The sequence below is a fragment of the Lytechinus variegatus genome, chromosome 3 (genome assembly GCF_018143015.1).
Source record: "Lytechinus variegatus isolate NC3 chromosome 3, Lvar_3.0, whole genome shotgun sequence".
NCBI lineage: Eukaryota > Metazoa > Echinodermata > Echinoidea > Temnopleuroida > Toxopneustidae > Lytechinus > Lytechinus variegatus.
The window spans coordinates 589,261-617,175 of NC_054742.1; the positions used below are offsets into that span (position 1 = coordinate 589,261).

Sequence of the window (27,915 nt, forward strand, 5' to 3'; positions counted from 1 at the left end):
GCTGACTTTGAAAACTACTCTAACTCGCACAAGATGTTCAGTGATACATGGTTACTCTTATGTCCACTTTTTATGAACTAGACCAATAAACTTACAGAGATATGATGGTTATTCAACAAAAAAAACCCAACATGGTCAAAGTTCATTGGCCTTACATGACCTTTGACCTTGATCATGGGACTTGAAACTCGCACAGGATGTTCAGTGATACTTGATTACTCTTATGTCCAAGATTCATGAATCAGATCCATAAACTTTCAAAGTTATGATGGTAATTCAACAGATACACCCAATTCGGCCAAAGTTCATTGACCTTTGACCTTGGTCATGTGACCTGAAATGCGCACAGGATGTTCAGTGATACTTATTACTCTAATGTCCAATTTCAACGAACTAGACCAATAAACTTTCAAAGTTATGATGGTAATTCAACAGATACCCCCAAATCGGCCAAAGTTCATTGACCCTAAATGACCTTTGACCTTAATCATGAGACCTGAAACTTGCACAAAATGTTCAGTGAAGCTTGATTACTATTATGTCCATGTTTCATGAATCAGATCCATAAACTTTCAAAGTTATGATGGGAATTCAACAGATACCCCCAAATCGGCCAAAGTTCATTGACCCTAAATGACCTTTGACCTTAATCATGAGACCTGAAACTTGCACAAAATGTTCAGTGATGCTTGATTACTATTATGTTCATGTTTCATGAATCAGATCCATAAACTTTCAAAGTTATGATGGGAATTCAACAGATACCCCCAATTCGGCCAAAGTTCATTGACCCTAAATGACATTTGAACTTGGTCATGTGACATAAAACTCACGCAGGATGTTCAGTGATAATTGATTAACCTTATGTCCAAGTTTCATGAACTAGGTCCATATATTTTCTAAGTTATGATGACATTTCAAAAACTTAACCTCAGGCTAAGATTTCGATGTTGATTCCTCCAACATGGTCTAAGTTCATTGACCCTAAATGACCTTTGACCTTGGTCATGTGACATGAAACTCTAACAGGATCTTCAGTAATACTTGATTAACCTCATGGCCAAGTTTCATGAACTAGGTCCATATACTTTCTAAGTTATGATGTCATTTCAAAAACTTAACCTCAGGTTAAGATTTGATGTTGACGCCGCCGCCGCCGTCGGAAAAGCGGCGCCTATAGTCTCACCTGCTATGCAGGTGAGACAAAAACCGATAAGACGAGGAAGGGGATGAAGGGGCGGGTACCAAGAGGAGCCAAATAAGTAAAACATTGAGGAATAGAAAGTGTCAGGTGTAGTGGTAAGCGACGTTATACTGTTTTTACAAAGTCTGATGCATCATTAAAAACACATTTAAGGTGAGGGAGACTCGCAAAACAAGTCATGACCAGTGTTATGAATTTTTAAAAAATATACATACATGTAGCATAGAGCTATGCATGTAGGAAATTTTTCTAAGGTGGCAGAGATACTTAAAATTTGACCCCCAAAATACAAGGAACGAGCGAGGGCAGTGATCGAGCTGATCAGGAGAGCTTTTTTGTTTTGTAAATTAAAAGGTCCAGGTACAGCCTTTGGGTCCTGTTGGTTGTGAGGGATTTTACAAATGTTTTCCATAAAAAAGTAGGTGGGGTATGGAGAGGGCCACTTTGCGTACTGCAATGAAATATACTCAGTTTGTATTTTCTACTTTCTCCATCTAACTGGGTGAAATCCAGAAACTAAATAGGCAATATTCTCTATCTATATCTATTTCTCAACCATTTTAATCGATTGCACTCCTTCTAATATGAAATACAGATGTGGAAAATATATATAATTCGTTTTATACAATATATTGATACCGATTGTGCTTTTAATTTTTTTTCTGGTCGCCTACAGACAACCTTAATTCTACATTGTCCGCCATATTGTAAACATAATTGTTTATCATTATATGGGAATAACATTTAAGCAAACTCATAATAATTTTGTATGGTTGAAATTATAATTCATTATAAAGCTTCTATTTTCTCATGAGTCATCGTGTTCACAGTGCTTAACCCTTTGGGGTACCTTTATCACTCTTCTCCATGCATGCCATGTAGCTCATCGCAGTAAAGATCTATCCCCTCATGGACCCTACTACGTAGCAGGGTTCATGATCATGATGATCCTTCCTATGTATATTTCGTCTTTCGCCTTTGTTAATTCGATGGAAAGCATCACTATATTATATCCCACTCCTTTCCGTAGCTATAATCAAAATTGGCTAAATTCAGGGGTTGAACAAGCATATTTTGATGCAGGAGGGGGAGGATGGTAAGATGACACAAAGCTAAAGTCATTTTTGTTTTCTATATTAGGGTAGCAGGGGGTATTTTATAGATAGGGCATATCTATTTCGTTTAATACTTTGTTTATCTCACTCTTTTTCTATACTCGTTTTGATTGATTAATTAAAATTCTTGAGAAGCAGCACTTCTTGGCCCAATCATGCCGTTCGAACCAGGGACTGAACTCTGCACTACGTAGTGTACAGTCTAGTGATAACATGGCCCACTTTTTGTACTCTTGACCTATAATAGTTAAGATGAATTTCCATTGCTTTTTCAAATATTAACGTAAAACTGAATTTTCATGCGGTCATAAAAACTGGACATATGTTTACTCAAGTTTAGAAAATGACAATGAGAAAGATACAACAAATATCAGTGATAATAATAAGGAATCTTCGTCGAGTAGCATCATAAGCATGTTGAATGTTCAGCAATGCTGCAGATGTTTCCAATCTTCATGATCTCAAACAGGAGTGGCAAAGGACGTTCTGTGTTTCCAAGGTTTCTTGCGATGTTATTCTTAATTCCAGAGAGAATATACGACAATAAAATGTCACTGTCTTCAACGATTTATCCGGAAGTATTTAGTTTCCTGCACCTTTCTTGCCTTACTGCAGTGACAGTGTTCAAGTTCATGTTGTACATAATGCTCCATGAGACATTATTATCACGTGCATTAACATGAACCCATTCAGCCATGTATGATAAAAGTGGCATTAACGGTAATATTGAGGCGAGAGTAAGTCTTCCGTATCATCACCTTCATAACCTTCTCGTTCTAAACCATTTCGAAATATTGTAAAAGCTGAGATGTAGGACTCTCATCAAGCCTTCTCTAATGGACGCACCTACAATATAAAAGCGTATTAATTCAGTGAAGCTCAGAACTAAATGTCAAGCGTGGATTAATAACGTCTTTTTATCTAGGTCATCATCATTCTTGCATGCTCTTAATAAGGCTTATAATAATATCCACCCTCTACCAACGTAATATGAGAGAGGTAATAGTAACGTGACATAAAGTGGTACAGAGGAAAGGTCCTGAAGCTACAAGGTCCGATTCTCCCACACAGTGAATAAATGTACTTCTACTACATCTTGATAATTACTGATATGGCTTAAAGTCCTCCCCGAATCACCTCAGATGCATAAATCATGTGCGGCAACCAAAAATAGAAATACATCAATAGATTTAAAAAGATCATAAAGTAACCAATGCACTCAAAATATTAAAGCAACTTATAAAATTACGAAGGGCATTTCATATACAACTTAGCACCGTTCTGATTTATTGATAGACTCAAATAATTATATGGTATGTTTATTGAATATCCCAAATCCTAAATCAGGTTTATTTTTTTGTACATTTTTATTACACGAACGTGATTTTTTTTTGTCAGTGCTCATTTTGAGGACACTCTACTCTTATTTATAGCAGCTCATAGTCATAGACCAGAACTGGTGTAAAGTTCTTTCATCTCTAAACTAATTCGTTTTTTCATAGTGCTGTTTGTGTGCACAAACAGCTCTGCAAAACCCAACTCGGGAACCAAACTATTGACAGACAGGAGTCGATAAAGATCAATCCACCCTCAAACCACAAAAACGGAAACTTTATATGGACAGACCTTGTGGGTTGTTACACATGTTACCACTCCTTTTGTTTCGGGAAATTAAAGAGATTAAAATATTGGGCGGCTGGTATGTGAAATTTCAAAAGTACAAAAATATCCCTGAACTCAGTTCTTCGGCCTTTTTTTTTAAAGTCAATGAATGTGTAGATTTATCTACTTTGGAACATTGTAAGTCTTATCAGAATACCAAACCCTCACTAAAGAAACATAATTAATTAAACGAACCAATACGTTAAAATTCTCAATCAGTGCAGTTTGAATATTATGTCAATTTGTTTACGAAATAATTAAAATATTACGTACGACTAGGATCTCACAATAATTGTGTACGAAAAGATGTCTATGAATTCAAAAATATTTATAGGGAACAATGTTTACATTTTTTTACGAGGAACAATTTTTTTTCCAATTTCGTATTAAATAAAACAAACATAAATATATAGGCTGATTTCCGGCGCTTGCTTCTTTCTTTCTTTCTTTCTTTTTTTTTCTTTCTTTCTTTCTCTCACTCTCTTTCCTTCTTTCTTTCTTTCTTTCTTTCATTCTTTCTCTTTTTAGGGGGGAGGGGGGGACAGTCTTGTTGGAAATGTCTCCCTAACGTAAAGTCGAAAAAAATGTCGGCTATTTTGCATTGATATTACAGAAGAACATTTCGAAACATACTTTAAAATAATATCCTGTTTGGAATTGTCTTCAACATCATGAAAATAGTAATGAGGCAAAGAAACTCACAAATCATAAGGAAACTAAATCGCATTCCTTGACATAATGTATTTCCCCTTAATCCCTACTATTCCAAAAGAGCAAGCAATTGAGCCAATGCTAAAATCAATTAAAGAAGCAATACTAAGAAAACACAGTAACAAAAACATGCCACTTGGGATTAACATTGCTATTAAAATAGCAAAAAGGAAAAAAAAATTGGACCCTCCTTGTTCAATTAATCATAGAACTTGATCAGTCGTAACAATGTCAATCAGGACTATTCATAATTCAGTATTCTGGAAATATGAATGACCATAGGCAGAAATTTTTACCGTGGGGGGGGGCAAGACGCATAAACATTCTCGAAGAAAACTCACAAGCGAGGGAAGGGAGAGAAGCGACCAAGCTTGTCATGAGGGCGAGTTTGCATTTCCTATTAAAGTGAACTTGACAGGTTTCGTGCACACTTCTGGTGATCTTTTTGAAAATTTTCAGTAAATTAATGTAAGTTTTCAAACTTTCTAGCGAGGAGCACCTGCTCCCTGCCCCCGCTGCTTACGGCCATGACCTTACACGTGACATAACAGACAGAAAAATCAAAATGTGACATGGCACGTCGAATAAATAATATTTCTCCTGCTTTATGAATCCCAGGAAAAGAGTGGAAAGTGAGACATCACGGTATTTCACGAAATTCAGGATCTAAGATTGTTGTGAGCACACCGGGGGCCGTTTCATAAAGCTCTTTGTAAGTGAAGAGCGACTTTGAGAACGACTGGTGAACCTATCTTACGCGCTAAACCATCGCAAATTTATTATACAATTTACCAAAAGAAAGGATCACCACTGTCGTTCTTACCTTACGAACAGCTTTATGAAACACACACCAGGGATCAGTCAGGGGCATACGTTTTCCTATTTAAGGAGGTCTCTTCATGAGGAGATACAAACAATATAATTATTAAAAAAAAACTAACAAATAAGACACGGTATGCGCTTCTCATTCGATTCTGTGCCTGCTTCCGATTGCAACTATTTCTGCGACGGGCCTGCATGAGGTGACAACAGGGGGCGCCCATGCACACTATGTGATCAGCCAAGAAAATTGACAAGTCTAACTGTCGGTCTATCATAAATATTTGTGATTAATTCCTTACCTACTCCATATACTAGAACTGTAATTGGTTTCTGAAACGGTTCTACTAAGAAATACCAAATTTGTGGACGAAAATACAGGGATTAGTCAGTTCTTCATTAGATCATCAGTCTTACAGAGTTTTGAGGAAGAAAGTTGTCATGAAATTTAATATTTGTATTTTGTAAGGAAATTCTTCAATTACGAATCACTCATTTTATTTCAATTCACCGTGTTTTTTTCCCTTTCTAATAACAGGGTATCTCAATTGTAGCAGGGGTGACCATGATTGAGGTGTCCCTCCTGAGGTATGATAACCCAGGTAGTCGACTGAGTGGAGGAGAATGTTGTGATGCTAGTATGTCGGAGATATGCAGAGACAAATGCGATAACAGGTTCGAGATATGCGTCTCTAGTCAAGAGAGGTAAGATCATAGCACATTAATAGAGATAGTTATGACAATTTAATCATGCGCTCACCACTCATATGTTCAGTTGCCATGGATATCGACAGGTTTTCCTCCCACGCGAAATAACTTCGAAAGGGGAGAATTGACAGCTCAATGGATGTATTAATGTGAACTGATTTAACTCCCGGTGACGTCAATATGACCATTGTCGAGTAATAGGGGTAAGAAATAGAGACATAATAGGGGAAGAAGTGGGGAAAAGAAGTAATAGGGGGTAGAAGTAAAGAAAATTAGAAAAAAAAGGAATAAGACTATCCAGAATGAAAGGTCTGAGTTGTGTAACTCTATGACACCCATTTAATTCAATGAGAGAAAAGTTATGTCCAAGTTTTGTCGTGTCCACCCTCTTTCAAAGAACCTTGCAAATGGAGGAGTCGCCCCTGCGGATAAAAAAAATATGCGAAGTCCGAAACGTGATATACAAAAAGGGTGTGAGGGAATGTGGAGAGGGAGGGGAGAGAGTGGGATGGGGAAAAGAGGGGTATGTGTTTGGCACACAGGTACTTGATTCACTATTCTTATCAAGAATTTAAAATATTTTAGATTTCATATTGAAATATATTTTTGGAATATTACAGTGCTGCCGGTCTTTCCGGGATTTATTTTCTTACCCTCTAAAAACACGGAGTAAAATTTTACCCAGTATTGGGTAGAAAGGGAACATGCATGTTTGCTGGGTAATTTTTTTTTGGTTACACTTCGTAATTCCGAAACACGTGAATTGCCTATTCATCGACGTTAGTTAACCCGAAAACGAAAAAGGGTTCGTTAATCCGAACATTTTTGGCGTTATTTCGAAGACTCCTTATTCCGAAGGTTCGTTAGTCCGAAAACGAAATAAGGTTTGTTATTCTGAAGGTTCGATAATCCGAAAACGAAATAAGATTCGTTGTTCTGATGGTTCATTAATCCAAAAAAGAAAATAAGGTTCGTTAATCTGAAAACGAAATGGGGTTCGTTATTCCGAAGGTTTTTTAATCCGAAAACGAAATAAGGTTCGTTTTGCCAAAGATTCGATAATCCGAAAACAAAATAAGGCTCTTTATTCCGAAGGTTCGTTAATCCGAAAAATTAAAAAATCGGTGGCGAAGCCGGGAAAACCGGAAGGGTATTGGTGGAAGAGGGGGTGAGAAACACCGTTGCTGTTCAAATGTTCTGAGGAGGCAAAAAGAAGGGCAGCGGAGAAAATTAGAGTAGAGCAAAGACTTTTTAAAGTGATTTCTGATTATGGTAAGATATATATTTGGGCTCTATTTTTCGCGAGGGAGTGTAACGAGCGAGCGGTTTGGAAACAAAATCAAAGCTGATGTTGTATAACTCGTTTTTTGGTCAACTGTCAATATGGCATCCTTGGAAGGTGTTGCGAGCGTGAATCGCAAGCTCAAACTTTTGGACCTTTTAAAGGTCAAGTCCACCTCAGAAAAATGTTGATTCGAATCAATAGAGAAAAATCAGACAAGCACAATGCTGAAAATTTCATCAAAATGCGAGTGCGAAGTGCGAGCTAAAAAAAGGGGGATTTTCTAATCTAAAATGTATACTTTAAAAAAGGGTACTTCATTTCGAAAATCGGCACATTTTATTTTGTAAAAAAAAACACAAGGGAATTTCCAATTTTGAAAAAAAAAATGTTGTTCCTACGGGATTATTATCATTTTTTTTGGGGTGAAAGTGCCCCCTGCCCCCCAACTGCTTTTACAGCCCCTGTGGGAAGGGGCTGATCTATCGTTACAAGGGGCGTTTGCGTACACAGAATTCTCTCAAAGAGATGATCACAGGCTTATGAGGCTAGTTCATGTTTTTCTCTCGTTGCTAGACTTGCAAATTTATTAGATTTTTCATTTTTATGTATCCGGTTTAAACGTAAATAAATGTACATGATACAAAGGCACAAGGACCAAAATGAACATGGTTACGATAAGTACAACTTAAAACACAGACTACAGAACATCAAACAAATAAAACATAAATGCATTCAACGAGAAAACTACTATTATCCTATTAACGAAAACCATTATAAGAGCAGATAGAAGTTATCAAATCAAATATCGATAGGGGCGCGTTGATGCATTTCGAAATTATTTTGTCAAGTTCAAAAATGTCTACTTAAAGATCCATTCTTGAAACTAATGTTTCCCACTTATAAACATAATGAAATAAAATCGCTCTGTGCGGGGGTTGATTATTTGGACCAGAATGGGGTTATAAAGACCCCTTTTTGGCTGGGGCGGGGCAAAAAACAAACATCCGCAGCCATCATACATGTAGCCAGCTTTTCGGAATGAGGGGGGGGGGGCACACTTAATTCACATTAAATGGATATGTGAATATAGGCCTACAGATGTGCATCGAGCTTTCGCCAATAAGGGGGGGGGGGATTTCATTCACATCTTCCCCGATCGGCTGCTCAAAGCTGATTTTGTTTCTTTTTTTGAAGTGGTAGTCCGAACAGTGACTTCTTACTTTTATTCTTATAAACAAGATAATTGTATCTGAAATTGTAATTGAATTCCTGATTGAATTATGCCAATGCGAGAAGCGAGCTAAATTTTAAAGAAAGTTCAGGAATTGAACATATTTAGCATTGTTTGCGATTATGAACAAGACGCGTATGGAACTAACTAATTACTTAGAGCGCGAAGTGCGAGCTAAAATTTTCGATAAACTGTCATAAAGAGGGTTTTAAGTAGTTTGTTAGAATTCATAGAGACGTAGGCTTATAATTACTAATGAGAGTTAGCTGATATAAGTTTGCACGATCATACCTGAAAAGGAATATTATTTTTGAGAACTTCATGGAATACACGAAGAATAAGTACTTCAAATCAACATTATTTCAATTTGTGATTAACGAACCTCATTTCGTTTTCGGATTTACGAAACTTCGGAATTACGAACCTCATTTCGTTTTCGGACAAAGAAACTTTCGGAATTACCAACCTTATTTCGTTTTCGGACTAACGAAACTTCGGAATTACGAACCTCATTTCGTTTTCGGACAAATGAACCTTCGGAATTACGAACCTTATTTCGTTTTTGGAATACCGAACCTTCGGAATTACGAACCTTATTTCGTTTTTGGAATACCGAACCTTCGGAATTACGAACCTTATTTCGCTTTAGACTAACGAACCTTCGAAATTACGAACCTTCGGAATAACAAACTTTCGGAATACCCGAACCTTGGAAATACCGAAGCGTCGGAATTACGAATGTTTGCGATTTTTTTACCCATATTGGGCTATTTCAATGCAACATTGCATAAAATTTACAAAATAAAATAAATATATATATATATATATTTACCCAACCAACATGCATGTTCCCATTTTACCCAATATTGGGTAAACCTTTTAGAGTGTAATTTCGTCATGAATGATCTCTAATCACATGCATCGGTGTTGGTGTATCGTTTGCTTAAAATAATTTATGTGTACAATCAGGATGAGCAACTGCCTCAAGTATACACTGTTCATGTAATCTACAATATAAAGGATTACGGGATTAGATATACCATGAAATCAAATTCCATGTCCCTCCATCAGATACAGAAACCTTTAATTGTTTTTTCTTCCATGTTTATCAATTGCAGTGACACCAACATGACATCTTGCTCCTACTTCTCGGCAAATACAACGGAGATAATGGACAACTCAGATCAGTTCACGTTCCCAACTTCCTTGCTCTTGCAGGATGACAGCAGTCTTCCGAATCCATTTACTATCTCCATACCTGATGCTTGGGTAGGTCAATACATATATGTGGTTTACACATTCCCGGTTATTAAAAACCAAAGACATGAAGTACACAGATCCAATCATAAATAAATTGATAATGTAATTAACTTACTAACGAAATAAATAGATAATTATGAACAAATTGATAAATTCATGAATAACCCATCGGATAATAATCATTAGTTATAGCAACATATAAATTAATTATGGTGAATTCAATTTAAAACATATGAATAAAAATAAAAATTATCTAACTAAAACGAATAACTGAACAAATACACATATTCGTGAATTGGTAACTGAACATATTAGTTTAAAAATGTAGGAAATAAATTGGTTATTTCGATTGAAATGAAAAAAAAATACAGGACATTAATTACCCAACTATACAAACTGACACAACTGTAGAGGGAATGAAGACTACGTTTGAGATACACAAGGCTAAAGTGTATGAAGATTTCTCTTGTGCAATTACACGTATGTTATCATCGTTGTCGTCATCATCAATATTTTAGTTTTCGTTTTCTGGATATATTTTGAGTCAAACTTGGAGCATTTTTTTATCAGAATATAGCTAATTTAATTAGAGTAATATCATTCAGCCAATTCTATGGTGGATTTCATTTTAATGTATAAGTTGATGCATCTCAATTTAATTGCCGAAATAAGATTTTATCACGAACATAGACGGGCCACAATTTAAAAAAAAAGAAGCTGACGCATGTGAAGGTAAAATTTCTGCTCAAGAAATAACGCAGGCATTGAAAAATATGAAACGGAACAAGACACATGGCGGGGACGAACTAACGGTAGAATTTTATATGAAATTCTGGAAGATATACAGGATATAGTTTTGGGTAGTTTAAATGCGGGTTTTGAGAACGTCATGGTGTCATAAATTTACTAAATGTTGAATAAAAGCTGGCTGCAATGGTCTTAGCAAATAGAATGCAAGAAATATTAACATCACTGATAAATGAAGATCAGGTTGGTTATATAAAAGGTAGATTTGGTTATTGTAATGCTAAAATAATTCAGGATATTATTGACTTTACACAACTTGAAATAGTTGATGGTCGTCTTTTGTTTGTAGATTTCTAGAAAGCATTGGACAGTCTTGAATGTAATTTTATAAATAAATGTTTAGAAAAATATGGATTCAAAATAATGTTTAGAAATTTGATTTCGATTCTGTATACCCAGATTTCAAACTGCGTTCTTTTAAATGGATATTTTACAGAAACTGTTTACCCCACAAGAGGGATAAGACAAGATTGCCCGATCTCTGCTTTACTTTTTATTTTAGCCATTGAGTGTGTCAGCAACAAGACCAGATATGATGAAGGCATACAGGAAATTTTGGTCGGAGATAAATCTAAGGAAATAAAGCTATGTCAGTTATCTGACGATATGACAATTTTTTATGAAGAACAAAGCTATTGAGCATATATAAGACTTTGGAAAAGTTTCAGGTGTTGTTTTAAGTAAGGATAAAACACAAGTGATGTAGTTGGGAAAGAGAAACCTCTGGAAATGATTAGTAATATTCCATGTGCTGAGGATTATGTTAAAGCCCTCGGTATATTTTTTTTTCAACAAAGGAATCTATGAGCTGTGAGCTAAATTGGTCAAGAGATAAAATAAATAAAATAGAACATTACTAAATATTTAAAAAGAACGAAATCTTACATATACAGGTAAAATAGTTATTTTGAAAACATTGATATTATCTAACTTTGTATACACTGCTCAAATAATCTTTTGTCACACGGATCCGGTTAAAAGAATATACAATTTAATGACGAACTTTCTTTGGGCATGTTGGGGGTCTAAAATTCATAAAGTAAAAAGAGCCAATTTACATGTACTTAATGATTTGTCTAATGGTGGATTAAACATGCTAGATTTAGGTTCAAAGCTTAACAATTTCAAGTTAAAATGGCTGTTCAGATATTTTGATGATACTAAGTCAAAATGGAAATGGATGTTTGATTATTGGTTTGAGAAGTTAGGCGGGAGTTTAATTTTAAGAAATTGTAAGTGTGATCTGCAATATATTTTGTCATTGAAACAAATTCCAAAGTTTTATCGTGAAATATTGTATATTTACTTGACATTTAAAAGAGAAAAATTGCTCAAGGAAAAAAAATATATAATTTCCAGTGCAGAAATTTGCAAAGAACTGCTATGGTTTAATAACAATATCAGATATAATGGAAAGATTTTGTTGTTCAGGAACTGGATACGTTGAATGAGGAATGTTACGCCGTCTTTAAACACACCACTTACTTGTAATTCTAGTGGAAACACGTTTATCATGAGTTGTTGCAATTGAAGGCTGAAAAATCTAGGGCACAATCATTTTGGAGAGAAAGGTTGGACGAAGACGATAAACATTCTTGGTTGTTTACATGGACACTAAAACTTATGAATATTCAAGACAATGCCATGGTCCAATTTAAATTCAATTTTATGTATAAATTACTACCAACTCTCTCTAATTAAAAAAAAATGGAAGCTAAGAAACACAGATATGTGTAGTGTGTGTAATCAGTTGAGCGATTTATTGCATATGTTTTTTTTGGTTGTGCTCAGGAGTTTAAACCTTTTGGAAATATTTAGAGCTGTTAATAAGAAAGTGTACAGATCAACAGTTTTGTTTGAAGCTTAATTATATTGTTTATGGTTTTAGGATAGAACATATAAAATAAATTAATTTAATATTGAATTGTGCATTATTTTCCATTTACAAGTGTCATAAGATTGTACTAATTTCTGCAAAAAGGATAAACTGTAATGATTTGAAAATGATGTTTACTTACATGTATGTTCTTAAAAGTAGATATGATGTTGAGAAATATAAAAGAAAACTTATATATGAATCTGTCAAAATATAATTCTAAAGAATTTATAAGACATTTGTTCGTATAAACTTATATGCATTTTATTCAAATAAAGAAGACCAGTTTTGGTTTAAAATTGCCGAGATAAATTGATAATCTACATGATAACCATTCATTATCAATATTATACGAAAACTGAAAAACCCCAAACAATTGTACTCAATACCTGGAAAGGTGTTACTACTTGCAAGAGCAGTATTTCAGAAAAGATCACAAGTGGACCCGTGAGTAAACGACGAAGCATCAACGAACAATTTTAGGAAAAACTCTCAGGCAGACAAAGAAAGTGTTATACATGCTAATAACTCGTGCATTTGGGAATTATATTGAATGTTGGAGTAGTTATTAGATATTCCAACATATGTGCCAATTAATAGAAAAGATGAAAATAATTGGGAAAAGAAGACACTTCGACTGAACAATGATATTAACACAGCATGTAACTAAGCATTTTAAGGATGTAATGCGCTGCGATCAGATGGAACCCTGTAACGTCAGAAGTGCAGTTAACTGCTAATTTAAAAGAAAAGTACGATTAACTGTTCAATTATTGTCTTTACAAGGAAAAGGTGTAAATAATCATGAGTTTCGAACGACGAAGAACAAAAATCTACATCACACGAACTCTATACTTTCATAATAAGAGAAATATGCTGGTAGCAAATCTCAAATAACACTGTTAAATGAATACGTTTATTTTCCCAATATGCCATTTTTTTAGCAACTGATCATATTACAAATAATAAATGCGTGTACATCTCAACCAAAATAATCAATGAAAAGTAAGCCCCTAAAAATAATTAGTTTTATTTAGATGTGTTTTTTTTCCGAGGTCTTCTCAATGGATTATTTTGATCAATTCGAACAGAGCCTTGTTTACCATGTGTATATTCCATTAAAAAAATGATATGATATTCTTCCTTACCACCCTGAGGCCTACAATCACGTGGTGTCTATCTGATGAACATTATTTGATCATTATCAAATCGACAGACAAAATGTAAGAAGAGAATACCACATGCGCGAAAGTCAGCCATCTCGTTTATGTAACTTACAGTGAATGAATAATTTTTGCTCCCTGAGCGAATTGAAAAAAAATGCATTAGTTCCTCTGATAATTGTAGTGACATATACCAAAGATATAAACTACGTGTATATAACATTACAACCTAGTCGATGACTTTAATCGTATTTGTTTTATATACCTTTCGGTGACGGTATTAAGTTATTAACCTTGCAATCATTAGGAATTCTGCAGTTTAAAGGCTTGGCCTTCTTGAAATGATTAATATATAAGAAAGTGAAATATTGGCATGTGGAAAGATAAGGCCTCTCTATGTAACACATATCTTACGTTTGTCAATGACTCTTGCATATCAAGATTTAGCAGTACCATTGCAGCATTCTCGCAACTTGTAGTCATGTTGAAGCGTTCTGCTTGCTAAAAGTTTTGAAAGCTAAACCAGGGTCAACGCAACACAGCTTGACCCTGCAATATTTTGTTTGCTCAAATTGTTCGACGCCATTGATGAATACGTCATCTAATGAGTCTAGCTCGTCCCTCCACTTGTTTGTATTGTTAGAGTGCTTCAGCGCCAATGATGAATATCTCATCGTCATAACATACACATTTATATAACGTTTTTGTACTACAGGGAGGAGTCCGGTTCAAGGTGCGCGTCATGGACGTCGATACAGGGGGTGACCAACAAGTAGATATTCTGGCGAAATATATAAACTACTATCCAGATCCAAATTACGAATTCACTATCCAATGGAAACCAGTGCTGTCTGGAACAGGTGATGGAAGGTACGAAGCTCACATTATTCAAAATAGGTCTTCATGTCATCATTATTCTCATATTGTTCTTAATATTGTGTTTCTCCCTGCGGTGAATGACAATTACTTCATTAACAATCATGTACTTTTTGAAAAAAAAAAACATTTTTTTGCTTTGTTGCTGCATGTAAGAATCAACATGGTGACATATTTTTGCTCCTGCGACAATTGCTCAAGGCTCCTTATTTCGTCAAAGATATAGGGTTAGTGTTACAGTAGGGGTTTATGTTAGATTTAGGAGAGGCTATGACGTTCAATCTAGGGCTGAAGTTGGCCAGTCCCTTAGTGTGGGGAATTACAACGGAGCAATTGTCGCCGGAGCAAATGTCATGGAACCGTAGAAAATAACATGGCAAAGAAAATCTATCAACTTGCTTACCGCTCATACCATGAAGTCCTTGTATCGCTTCTGAATTAATCAATGTCTGACGTTGTGTTTCAACAGATTAAAGACAGCAATGCGGGTTTACTGTGGAGAGGGGTTCTTTGGCCCTCGATGTCACGTATACTGCGTGGATGGTCCTACATACACATGCGAACCATTCACAGGGAAGAAGCTTTGTGAATCTGGTTATGGTGGAACAGAGTGTGACGAGGTAAGACTCGCTCTAAAGACATGACAGATGACATGACCATGATATTGCCACGATTACGATGTCTAGGAGTTCTGTTTCTGATTCTGCTGCATCAACGCCAAGCTGATATATATAACTAATTACATTATGAAACGTTTTTTATTTACAAATGTTAGATACTTAAAGACGACTTAAACTGAAAATTTTACCCCTCATTGGAAAGGGGAGGGGGTATAATAAACTGTCATTAATTTTCAATGTATGGAGGTGAAATCACTATTCAAAGGTCTGCATGAATATTTTTTTTTAATACAATGTGGCTGGGAACAAGTAACAAAAAAGAAGGTATACGACACTGACAGTAGAAATGAAGTAAAGAAACATAAAATGTGTTCATTGGATGACTGGACTGATGATAGAAGTGATGCATTTTATATACTAGATATAGTCGTCATAACCAATATGAGGAACAGATGAGAAAAGAAAAATTGATAAAGTTTATTCTATGTACTTATGATGAAAACCCGTCCCTCTTTATCTGCTTTCACGTAGGACATAGCGGAATGTGCATCATCACCATGTCAGCAAGGAGGTTCTTGCGTCGACCTCATAAACAGTTACCGTTGCGATTGTATTCCTGGGACTTATGGTGAGTTCTGCATCGTATCGTCAACAGAAATATCAATTGAGTGGAGGAGCCGAGGTGTAGTGGTTCTGACTCTTGCCTTCTAAACAGAGGGTCGTGTGTTCGAATCCCACCGCGGTCTGGCGTCTTTTGGCAAAGCGTTAATCCACACTTTGTCACTCTCGACCCAGGTGCTAAATGGGTACCCGGTAGAATGTGAATGTCATTGTAGCTTGTCCAGTGCTGTGTTGCCTCACCGGCGACTGAATGGAATGCTACCCAGGGAGTGGAAGATGTGAACACATTGTGTGCGAGAATGGCTGATTGAATCCGATGACCGTGGTAATATATATCTGTACAGCACATAAACACGTCAACCGATGTATTAAGCACTATATGAAAGCTGATTATTATTACTATTATGATTATATTATATCATTCAATGAATATCTGCATTGTCCTTAATTACGTAAGGTTTCACCACACTTACCCATTGTGTTTATAGACCTACATAAAGTGTCAAACTGATACTTATGTTATTTCAATTAAACAAACAAAAATTGTCTTTAAAGGTTTGTTAAATTTTTAGTCCGATGCTAGGGCTTATTGGCAATTTCTAGGTAAGACTATGTAAGCAGTAGCTTGAATAATGATGACAACAAACATTTTTTTTTTACGATATTTCTCCCATGTTTTCATTTCAGGTACCCACTGTGAAAGAAACCACAACGACTGTGACAATGTAGTATGTCAGAACGGCGGTACCTGCCATGACCAGCTCAATGATTTCCAGTGCACATGTACTGAAAATTTTGAAGGTCGTTTCTGCGAGGTCCTTATTGATGAATGCATCAGCGATCCTTGCCTAAATGGAGCTACTTGCGCGGATGGTATTCGAGATTACAGCTGTATATGTGCTGATGGCTATGAAGGAAGAAATTGCGAGATTGACATTAATGAATGCTCAAGTTCACCATGTTCTAACAATGCGACATGTGATGATAAAACTGCAGGCTTTGAGTGTAAATGTATTCCCGGCTTTGTGGGAAACTTGTGTGAGGTAAATGTGGACGAATGCGAAAGTATGCCTTGCAAGAACGGCGGATCTTGCATCGATCTCATAAACTCATTCGAGTGTGACTGTTCTACTGGATACGAAGGAATCTTCTGTGAGGACAACGTAGATGAATGTCTGTCATCGTCCTGCCAAAACGATTCTCCTTGTATTGATGGCGTAGCAAGTTACACGTGTGAATGCAATCCAGGATTTCAAGGAGTTCATTGTGAAATCAATATCAATGAATGTGCAAGTAGTCCATGTATAAACCAAGGTACCTGTCGAGACTTGGTGAATGCTTTTGAATGTGTTTGCCAACCAGGATTCAATGGCACTTTCTGTGAAATCAATATCGATGAATGCAATGGAAACCCTTGTCAAAATGGAGGCATATGCAGAGATCTAATAAATGGATTTGTATGCAACTGTGCGGATGGTTTCGAAGGAGCATTGTGTCTTACAAACACAGATGAATGTCTGAGTGACCCATGTGAAAACCAAGGAACGTGTATTGATGAACTGAATGGCTTTTCATGTAGCTGTGCAGCAGGGTTCAATGGCACTCTGTGCAAAGAAAACATAGATGAATGCGCTAGTCAGCCTTGTTTAAACAGTGCAACATGTTTGGATGGAATAAACGAATTTGTCTGTCAATGCCTAGACGGTTTTCATGGCTTGCTCTGTGAGAGCAATAAAGACGACTGTGCCATCGACCCCTGTATCAACAATTCGACATGCGTTGACAGGATCAATTCCTTTGTATGTGTCTGCACTGAAGGGTACGAGGGAATGTATTGTGAGCTTAATACAGACGAATGCCAAAGTGACCCTTGCAGTAATGGAGCAACCTGCCTGGATGGTATCAATGAGTACAGATGCCAGTGCGCAGAAGGATTTGAAGGGATTCACTGCACAAGTGACATCGATGAGTGCTCCAGTAATCCCTGTGAAAATGGTGGCACGTGCTTGGACCAAGTAAATGGATTTTTGTGCACTTGTGTAATCGGATTTGACGGGCTTCAATGTGGAAACAATATTGATGAATGTGCCAGCCAGCCCTGTCTGAATAACGCCACATGCCTTGATGGCATCAATAACTACACATGTGAATGTATGCCAGGTTTCAATAGCGTTCAATGTGAAACGAATGTAGATGAATGTCATAGTTCGCCATGCCAACATGAATCTACTTGTATAGACGGGATTAATGGCTTCCATTGTCAATGCAAAGACGGTTTCAATGGTAGTCTTTGTGAAATAAACATTGATGAATGTGCAAGCCATCCCTGTTTACACAATGGAACCTGTCAAGACGGAGTCAACAACTACACATGTGGCTGCATCCCTGGTTTCATTGGCATTAACTGTGAAACAGACGTAGACGAATGTAGTAGTATGCCCTGTCAGAATAATGCTAATTGTGTTGACAGAGTCAATGAATTCACGTGTCATTGTAAACCAGGGTTTGAAGGAACCCTCTGTGAGGTCAATGTAGACGAATGCAGAAATGTACCATGTTTAAACATGGCAACATGTCATGATTTGATAAACGGCTACAGATGTGAATGTGCTCCTGGATATACAGGTGTTCACTGTGAACAAAACATCGACGAATGCGAAAGTTCACCTTGTCAACATGACTCTACCTGCTTTGATGAGGTGAATGGATTTAACTGTGCCTGTAGTCTAGGGTTCGCTGGAACTCTTTGCGAAAATAACATTAACGAGTGCTTGGGCCTTCCTTGTTACAACAACGGCACATGCCGCGATGGAATTAACAACTATACATGTGAGTGTCTTCCTGGTTTCAGTGGCAGTAGATGCAAGATCGATGTTGATGAATGTGAAAGTTCTCCTTGCCAACATAGCTCGACATGCGTGGACGAAATAAACGGATTCCGATGTCAATGTGCATCGGGCTATGATGGCATATTCTGCGAGGTCGATATAAATGAATGCATCAATAATCCATGCAAAAATGGCGGAACATGTGTAGACTTGATAAATACTTATGAATGTCAATGCATGGATGGATGGGAAGGAGCTCGCTGCGACAATGATACTAATGAGTGTTTAAGCAACCCCTGTCAAAATGGGGCTACTTGCAGAGACCAAGTAGGTGGATATGAGTGTGCCTGTGTGCTTGGATTTACAGGCGTAACGTGTGAAACAGATATAGATGAGTGTTTAGAGATGCCTTGTCTAAATAATGGTACATGCGAAGATGATATTAATAGTTTCATTTGTCATTGCGCTGTTGGGTTTAGTGGAAAATCATGTGAAGAAAACATAGATGACTGTGATCCCAATCCGTGCAGACACAACTCAACGTGTGTAGATGGTATTAACCAGTACGTTTGTTTATGCAGACATGGCTATGATGGTACAGTCTGTGAAATCGACATCGACGATTGCATGAACTCTCCCTGCCATAACAACGCCACGTGTATTGACAAAGTCAACGATTTCGCATGCGAATGCACTGCAGGATACGAGGGTAGATTGTGCGAACTGGATATCAATGAATGTTCCAGCCGACCTTGCTTAAACGGTGGCAACTGCACTGATTTAATCAATGGATACAGTTGCCTCTGCGATTCCGGGTATGAGGGTTTGAACTGTGATGCTGATATTGACGAGTGTGTAAGCATCCCGTGTCAACACGGGGGTACGTGTCAAGATCTCGTCAATAGGTTCCAATGTTCTTGTCATGAGGGTTACGACGGCACTACATGTGACAATAACATCGACGAATGCCAGCCTTCTCCGTGTCAGAATGAAGGTATCTGCGAAGATGGAATCGCGTCTTATCAGTGCCTTTGCCTACCTGGATTCGAGGGCGCCAATTGTGAAATAAACATCCAAGAATGTGATTCATCGCCATGTAGTGAGAACCATACCTGTATAGATGAGATAAATGGTTATAACTGTCTTTGCCTTCCTGGCTTTGAAGGTGTCCATTGTGAGATGGAGACGAACGAATGCCTGTCATCCCCTTGTCGACACGGAGGAACGTGCTTGGATCATGTCAACAGCTTCACATGTGCCTGCCCTTATGGTACGACAGGAAAATTATGCGAGACCGTCACCAATGCCTGTATTAGCCAACCATGCTCTAATAATGCAACGTGTGAAGATACTTTAAATGAAACAAGGTAATTTAGAAGTTCTAGTACACCCCTCCACCTGGACAGTCCACCCCCCAAAAGGATAAATACCATTGGGATTACTACTCCCGCAATCCATTTTCCTCGAGGACATATACTCTTATAGACATGCTTCTCACTTTTACAGAGTAGTTTTTTGTTATAAGTTTATTAACCTGCAACGATATCTGACCTCAATTTTCTAACCAGGATTTTGCGTAAAAAGAGTAGCTTTATATCTGATACTTGATTTATACAATATTTATTGCAGATTAATAGGATGAATACACTTCGAACATCATAATATTGCAAACAATACCATTATATTGTGATTTAAAAAGAAGGATCTTCCCCGGGTTATTGACCGAATCGAGCTTTGATCTGGTGAGGTTTTTATCCCACAGGGTAAAGATCCTAGGTGGTTGTCCTAGAGGTATTTGTGTGGGGTTGTATTTCCAGTAGGCTATGTTAAATGTCATTATCAATAAAAGGCTTTCTAACAGCCTGTTACCTATAGGGAGCACCAGTGAGTATACATGGTATAGGTAAAACTATTAACATCCAGAATAAATATTATAATTTCACAAGATAGTTAGGTATATCAATGCTTTATATACATATGGAATTGAAATGTGCGTTTATAAATACCACACACAAATCACACTTCAATTAACATTTATGAATATCAAATTTCGTGGAAAATTGATTTATGTACTTTCTATCTTTGTCTCATATACAAAATTAACTACAGTTGTATCTGCCCTCCTGGCTACACTGGTGAGTTCTGTGAATCTCTGGATCTTGGACTGTGTGGCGCATCTTGCATTAATGGTCGTTGTGCAGTTTCTTTTAGTCCTGAAGGAGAAGTGATCCACAATTGTTTATGTGAGAAGGGCTTTATTGGGACCAACTGCGATACAGGTAAGGCTCGAATATATCATGAAAATCCCTGTTTCATGAATCGGTAATTGCTGTTATCTCTGTTGGACGACTCTCTGGATGATTTACAGATATGTATAGCACTACTCAAATGCCGAGAATGATTAACAAGTTTACTTTTGTAAACAATTTGTGTAAACAGGTTGGGGCCAGGTTAGTCTAACAATGTACCCAAGAATCAATCCAATCTTATTCTTAGACTGATATAATGTATTAATTTGTGCATTAAATCTAATGAATTTTACAATTTGTTTTTCGCTTATAATGCTTGTACAGTTTGTCTTAAACTGCATTTCCAGTCACTGATATCATCGAAGGAGAGGAGTCTTACTGCTTTCATTTTACCCCATGCTCGACACCGCCGATAAGTTATACACTAATCTACATCTGTTGACCTGCTGCTTATACATGACATAACAAAACGCACGAGAACATCATATTTCGGCAACTCTTCGCTGTCCTTTTTAATAATTTCTCATCACTGGTCAAATATGTAATGCGTCTCAATTTTATCTTCAACTGCAAAAATAATAATAAAACGGACGGAAACAAGCACAAGAGGAATACCCAATACCGAAGATTGTTAATCATTGATTGAACGACAAGACATTACAATGTCAACAAAATAAATGACTGGAACATAGTAAAATATATTGAATTTTCAAAAGAAACTAATTTTCCTTCGATTGACTTTGTTACGAAAATTATTATAATGATAATAATAACAACAACAACAACAATAATGGTGAAAATACTAATAATAACAGTAATATAATAGTAATAGTACATAGTGCTTAAATTGAAAACTTGTTTGATGTCGTATATCTAACACAAACCGTTTATGAGTCTCATGATATTATGAATTCTAAACTGGTACTGGGATTCCGAAAATCATATCAGCAGAAGAACGATGTGTCGCATAGAGGCTCAAAACCAATTGGAATGCTTAGAATCCCGCGCTCACACTTTAGAACACATTTATACATTTTAAATATAAAAAAAGTGACACCTACTTCCCAACAACTCCATGCTAACATATAAGCCGGTAAATATAAACCGTGTAAGTGTTTTTATTCTTTTCCCATCTACAGAAATTACAGCTATATGCTCAAACATCCTTCTCACAAGTCACCATCCTACGAATAACATGGTAAATGTGGCGACGAAGCTAAGCAAAATTATCAAGATGTCATATGGAGATAGTCTAGAAGAGCCTAAGAACATTGAAGTAGTCATCATAGCATCTGCAAACGAAAGCTCACAACTATCAGGGTGAGTGTATTGGCATATTTGTCTTATTGTAACTTAGTTTCGGGGATGTATATTGTGTATATGTTTTAATCAATTTGTATGCAATTCTTGCTTTTAGCCTATTGTGCTAGACCTATTCATTTGTGTTATATAGAAATGTTATTTGCCGAAGAGCATGATCTGTTAACTTACTATTTTAGCGTTATTTCATGTTATCAATTATGATTATGCACATTGTAGGATAGGGGCTCCACGTCCCACTAGCAGTACTTGCTATTTCTGTGGAGTCCTTTTACCAATGAAGTTTATATGACAATTTTGTTTAGATAAGTTTTTTCATGTACTATGTTTTTATTGTTTATGTCACGGTGCACTCATCACAAGCTGTGCTACCTCCATCGTTTTGTTCAAGTACATTAAAAGTATTGATGATTTTTGTTCTTGAAATAAATGTACTTCATTCATTAATTCATTCATTCAGTTAAATGGCTCTACGACATGTTTCGACTCATTTCGGCTAACCATTGACTGAAGTGGTACAGTATAGTACAGTGATGGGATTGGGCAAAGCTAAACATGAATGAGTAGGAGAATTGACAGTTAAAATCGAAGGGGAAGATATTTCAAATCCTCCATAATGTAATACATCAAACCCATCGCTAGCTGAGATGTAAAACTAATGCATGGCACGCCAAATAATCAACCAACGCACCGGATTCTTCCCTTATTGCGAGACTTGGTCAATCTGATTTGGCGGCTGCAAACCAAACCCAGAAAAGTCGGGGTATGGTAAAAAACAATAAAGACTCCTTCCTGTGCGAGACTCTGCACTAGTATTCCCAGGGTTTACATGGTTTAGAGGCCTGGTAACACTGACCCCCTAGTGCTTACTTAGATGTAGTGACACTAGAAGACTACTCTGAATATGAGTCGTATCTGTAACCAAACTATTAAATGGCACACCCTAAATTCATTAAAACATTTTTTTCTATTTCATCGTACTTTCGTCTGATTTTAGGAGCCCTTACACAAATACAACATTCTATACAATGGTGAACAACAGACCACTGAGTCAAGACGAACAGGAGAGAATTTTGAATTCGATGACAAATGAAGAGAAAGGTGTTATCATGGACCCTTTTGAAATATTTGAAGATACTCCAACAGTACCAGAGGAAAGTGGAAAGAAGGTAAACAAATTTTGACAAAATTGAAAAGAATTGTGTCGATAAAATCATTATTTTCTGTTTTATCGAAACTCCCGTAGGAACTCGGCAGGACAGCGTTTTGCCGGTTAGCGCCAAGCTTTTATATAACCAATTACCTAGGGAACATTTACGTCTAGGTTAATCAGTCATAGTGGCTGACTTTATAGACGACAGATATTCCTCTCGGGTCCCTTTTTTCAAATCAGAGTGGAGACAATTGCAAAGTGGGGATTCGAACTTGCGAACTCACGATTATGAGTCCATTGCTCTAACCACTGCACCACACGACCCATGTGGTCCATTTTAAGGTATGGATATTGTTAATTCCCGGTAGTTTATGCGAGTAAGTTCAACTTCCCCATAATCTTTAAATGTATTCCCGATTCAACCCCAAAGAATAGTAAATTATAATCTTGCAGTTCAGATGGAAATGCATTTTTTATCTAATGATGATGACGATGAACACCATTTGTATAGTGCCATTTATCTGAAAAAAAATCAAAGGTCCCGGCTCCCCAATCTGTCACACATTATTTACCATTGCTTACTCTACCATTACCTAAAGATGCTTAAATATATAAATGAATCATAGTAAAGTTTAGAGAATAAATCAAGTTGTCAAAATATTACTATTCATGTTTATGCTGCCACGTGATTGCCAAAAAGAAAATACTTTATATATCATGCTTATCTTGAAACAATGGCAATCAGAGGTAGGTCTAAAGGAAGGTTTAATTATGTTCACATAAATTTCATACATGAAATAATTTGGTGTCATTTTGGTAGAGACCTGGAACAAGTAAAGTCAGTTGGCACTGAAAGAGTGAACAGAAATAAAAAGATCTGAAAATTATATAGCAATGTCAAAGAAAAAATGGGGAAAGAAAAATAAAATGCCACTTGGCTATTTTCATGATTCCATTTGAAGATTTAACCTCCTATTTCCATTTTTTTCTTTTCAGGCTGGCTGGGGTTGGAGGAACTGGGTGATACTAGTTTCACTCGTTTCTATCATCATAGTTTTACTCATCGCCATTGGTTATGTGGCAACGAGATAGTACATACTTCAACTGCACTTTATCTGTCCTATGCCACAATTTTATACACTTTTTTGGAAAAATATGTTTCGCTTCTCATTCTCGCTTTTCCATTGCAGTTCATATTCTCTAATATCTTGTGTATCCTGTCTTGCTTTGATATAGGCTTGGCCCCTTTCACCGTTGGTATATTGTCGTCTATCATATTTTTGTCCACAAAAGTAAAACTTTCTTGATTTTACCTGTCTGTCATGTCTTTATCCTCTGTCTTGCTTTTAATATAGCCTTGGCCGCTTCAGCGTTGGTATATCTTCTTATTGCTACCGTTAGTAACGGTACTCTTTATCATCTTTATCATCGTTATTATAATCAGGTAGAGAGATAATGCTGCATGTCGCATATTACTGAAATGATGCATCTTCATCATCCTTGCATCTTGATTTGGTATGCTTTGGGGGGAAAGCGAATAAATATGTGATTATGTTTTGAAAAAGTAAACAACATTATTACAGTTCGAATTAATGTGTTCCAAAGTGAAAAAAGGGATAGGGTGATTGACAAGTTGTTTAAATGTGAACTAAGAGAATAAAAAGACAAATTATGCAATGATACATTCACACCTAGAAGAGAATGCGAGTTAATAAAATGATGCATTTTGCACTTTACATATAATCTGCACGTAAAATGATAGTCCGACTGTACAAAATAATAGACCATTCCACAAAAAATAACAAATGCCTGCAGTGATTAACATTCCCCATACCATGTTCCATTACTAATACTAATATGCATGTTAATCATCATCATAATGGTTTTGGGGGCATGCAGTATAGTAAAAGAAAAATGGCTTTAGCCTTTTATTATATTTCTATTTCATTCCCGTGCCTTCAACCTATCCGATTTTCACTTATTTATTTCATTCCACATTACCATCATGACCGCATGTCTGTTGTAAGAGATAACCCAACTTATAGTGCATATTTTTTTTCTAAAATATATGATTTTGGATCGATGGAATGTTTTTTTTTTGTTCATGGCTTGATAATATTGCGATGCAAATACATATCAGCATTTGTTTTTCTTTCCTGCATGCATTTGATTTCCATTAGAAAAAACGTAGAATGTATCCCAACTTTGTTTCTCGTTATACTATCCCCTATATTTCAGCAAATTAAAGAAAGAACCTGTCCAGTAGTAAATAGTTAGCAGAGATTTCAAGAAAGAAGTGGAAAGGTTGAGCAGTGAAGCCTGGAATCTGTACTCTCTTCATTCCAGAATCATCGTGCTTTGCTATATATTTATACCAAATGTAATGGAATAAGTGCAGCCTTTTTATACCATAAAATATCTGGTGCAAATTAATCACGTTAATATGAGGTGTATAATTTACATTATCTGATTGTTATATATATAATTATATATATTATACTCCTTTATCTCAGCTGTCTTTCTTCGTGTTTATGAATATCTGGTAAAAAGCAACCAACAAAGTAATATCTACCTTATCATTAAAACATACAGTGAGATAAAAAAAACTAATGGGTAAACATGAAACGCACCTGGATAAAGTGCTAAAAATGGTAAGAAGCCCAGAGTAACTACATGTAATTCATACCATCAGATTTCAACTTTAAAAACGTCCCAAGCCAAGCAATGCTTCAAAAATTAACCGCACTTTCAAATGCTTTGAATATACAAGAAAGGCCATTCAATCTTGAAAGCATTTCATAGTCTAACTTTGATAATCAAATGAAAGACAGCTAAAATTTCCAAAATTGATGCATCTGGAATGTAATAATGTTTCGTAAAGCTGATCATAATTATGTAACGCGCCGATTTATAAGCGTCCGGTAGATAGTGTCAGTTCAATTTGACATACTATCTTTGAAGATTAAAATTCCTACTGACAAGCATTGGAGGGCAGAGTACATTATTTGTCAAATTTTGATTAGGGTTCTAGGAAAATCAGTCCAAATTTCTGAATATCCGTGGAAAATTACTGGTTCCTCACATGCATCGGAACAGGTCACCATGCAATTTAGCATAAAGTCGTGCATACGTATAGTCTTTTCCGCAAAAGTTTGTCTTATTTCGATCTCTAATAATACAAAATATGTATAAAGTGTAATCTGTGAATATTTGTACGTGTAAATAACTGAAATATTTTGTAAAGAGACCAAATAAAGTTTATAGATCAGTATTTATTGAAAATAGGAATATCAACAAGAGTAGAATGATAGTCCATGGATACAACTTTAATGTTATAGTATCAATTTTATATGGAACTTTCATTAGTCTACGCATTTAATAGGTATGAAAATGTAAATGTATATAGCCAAATATGTATTATGAATAGGGAGTTTGTTCAACAGTTCCAGTGTACATCGTTTATTACATAGTTCTTTTTTGTGTAATACTTCTTGGTTTGCAAAATAATGTGTTATTGGTCTTTTGCTTGTGCATTGTATTGTGTGGTGGATGTTGCATTATTTTCATTATTGCGTGTTATACCTTGAGCGTATTGCAGCAAGTGTTTTATAGGCTTTGTAAAAAATGACGATAGCCTTCAATTTTTATATACAGTAAACAGTTTATATAATATATGCTTTCTTGTTGGATTAATATATTTGGGCAATCAAATTGCTTCTAAAAATGGTTGGTGTATTTATGTGAATTCATCATTAGTCATCTCGGAAACTATGTAAATGGAAAAATATGATATAAAAACCTCCTGAAACACAAAGTGCACCATTTCTTGTAATCGCAAACAGTCTAATTTCTGCGGAGTCAAATTTGATTCCGAATGGCTTCGGCTATATCCCAAGTTCTAGGTGAATCTAATACTGTAAAAGCTGTTAGGTAGCTTGTCAAAAGTCCATGCACCGTTCTTCATCGTTCTTCCCGCATCCGGGTTTTCGCTTCGGCTTTCCCGCCCAACGTTCCCTTCTCTTCAAAGGAACGGTCGCCATCAAAGGCCCTTTGATGCCACCGTTCTTTTGTTCGTCTTTCCTGCAAGTCTTAATTTCTGTCGAAAGGCCGAAGAATTTATTCTAAATAGCTCCCTCTACGACCAAAACAAATGTGTGCCTTCATCATGTTCATATTGACTGTTGGATCGAGATTTCGCGTCACTGTTCTGAACTGTGGTTCGCATCTATAATGGAAGTTCTGGTGCATTCATAAAGCCACGGTAGCTTAATAAAAAAATCACGCACATGTCATAAATCGTTACTGATCTTACGAATTTGCTGCAATAAACATGAAAACCTCTTTTTTGCAATTGGAAGAGAGTCAATTCATGATGTTTTAGGTGGGAAAATAAGATTCCACATATTT

The 27,915-nt window shown here is 36.3% G+C and overlaps 1 protein-coding gene across 1 annotated transcript in view; it reads left to right on the forward strand.

Annotated features, from left to right (window-relative positions):
- Positions 1 to 27,431, forward strand: part of LOC121409912 (fibropellin-1-like) — a 47,016-nt gene extending 19,585 nt beyond the window's left edge. The window contains exons 2-12 of the mRNA XM_041601696.1: positions 6,050 to 6,216; positions 9,854 to 10,004; positions 14,557 to 14,711; positions 15,187 to 15,337; positions 15,869 to 15,965; positions 16,646 to 20,153; positions 20,896 to 21,065; positions 22,175 to 22,355; positions 23,353 to 23,524; positions 24,864 to 24,952; positions 25,747 to 27,431. Of these exons, the coding sequence (XP_041457630.1) occupies positions 6,050 to 6,216; positions 9,854 to 10,004; positions 14,557 to 14,711; positions 15,187 to 15,337; positions 15,869 to 15,965; positions 16,646 to 20,153; positions 20,896 to 21,065; positions 22,175 to 22,355; positions 23,353 to 23,524; positions 24,864 to 24,952; positions 25,747 to 25,774 (4,869 nt within the window). The 3' untranslated portion in view covers positions 25,775 to 27,431. The remainder of the gene's footprint in view (positions 1 to 6,049; positions 6,217 to 9,853; positions 10,005 to 14,556; positions 14,712 to 15,186; positions 15,338 to 15,868; positions 15,966 to 16,645; positions 20,154 to 20,895; positions 21,066 to 22,174; positions 22,356 to 23,352; positions 23,525 to 24,863; positions 24,953 to 25,746) is intronic.
- The last annotated feature ends 484 nt before the right edge of the window (positions 27,432 to 27,915 follow it).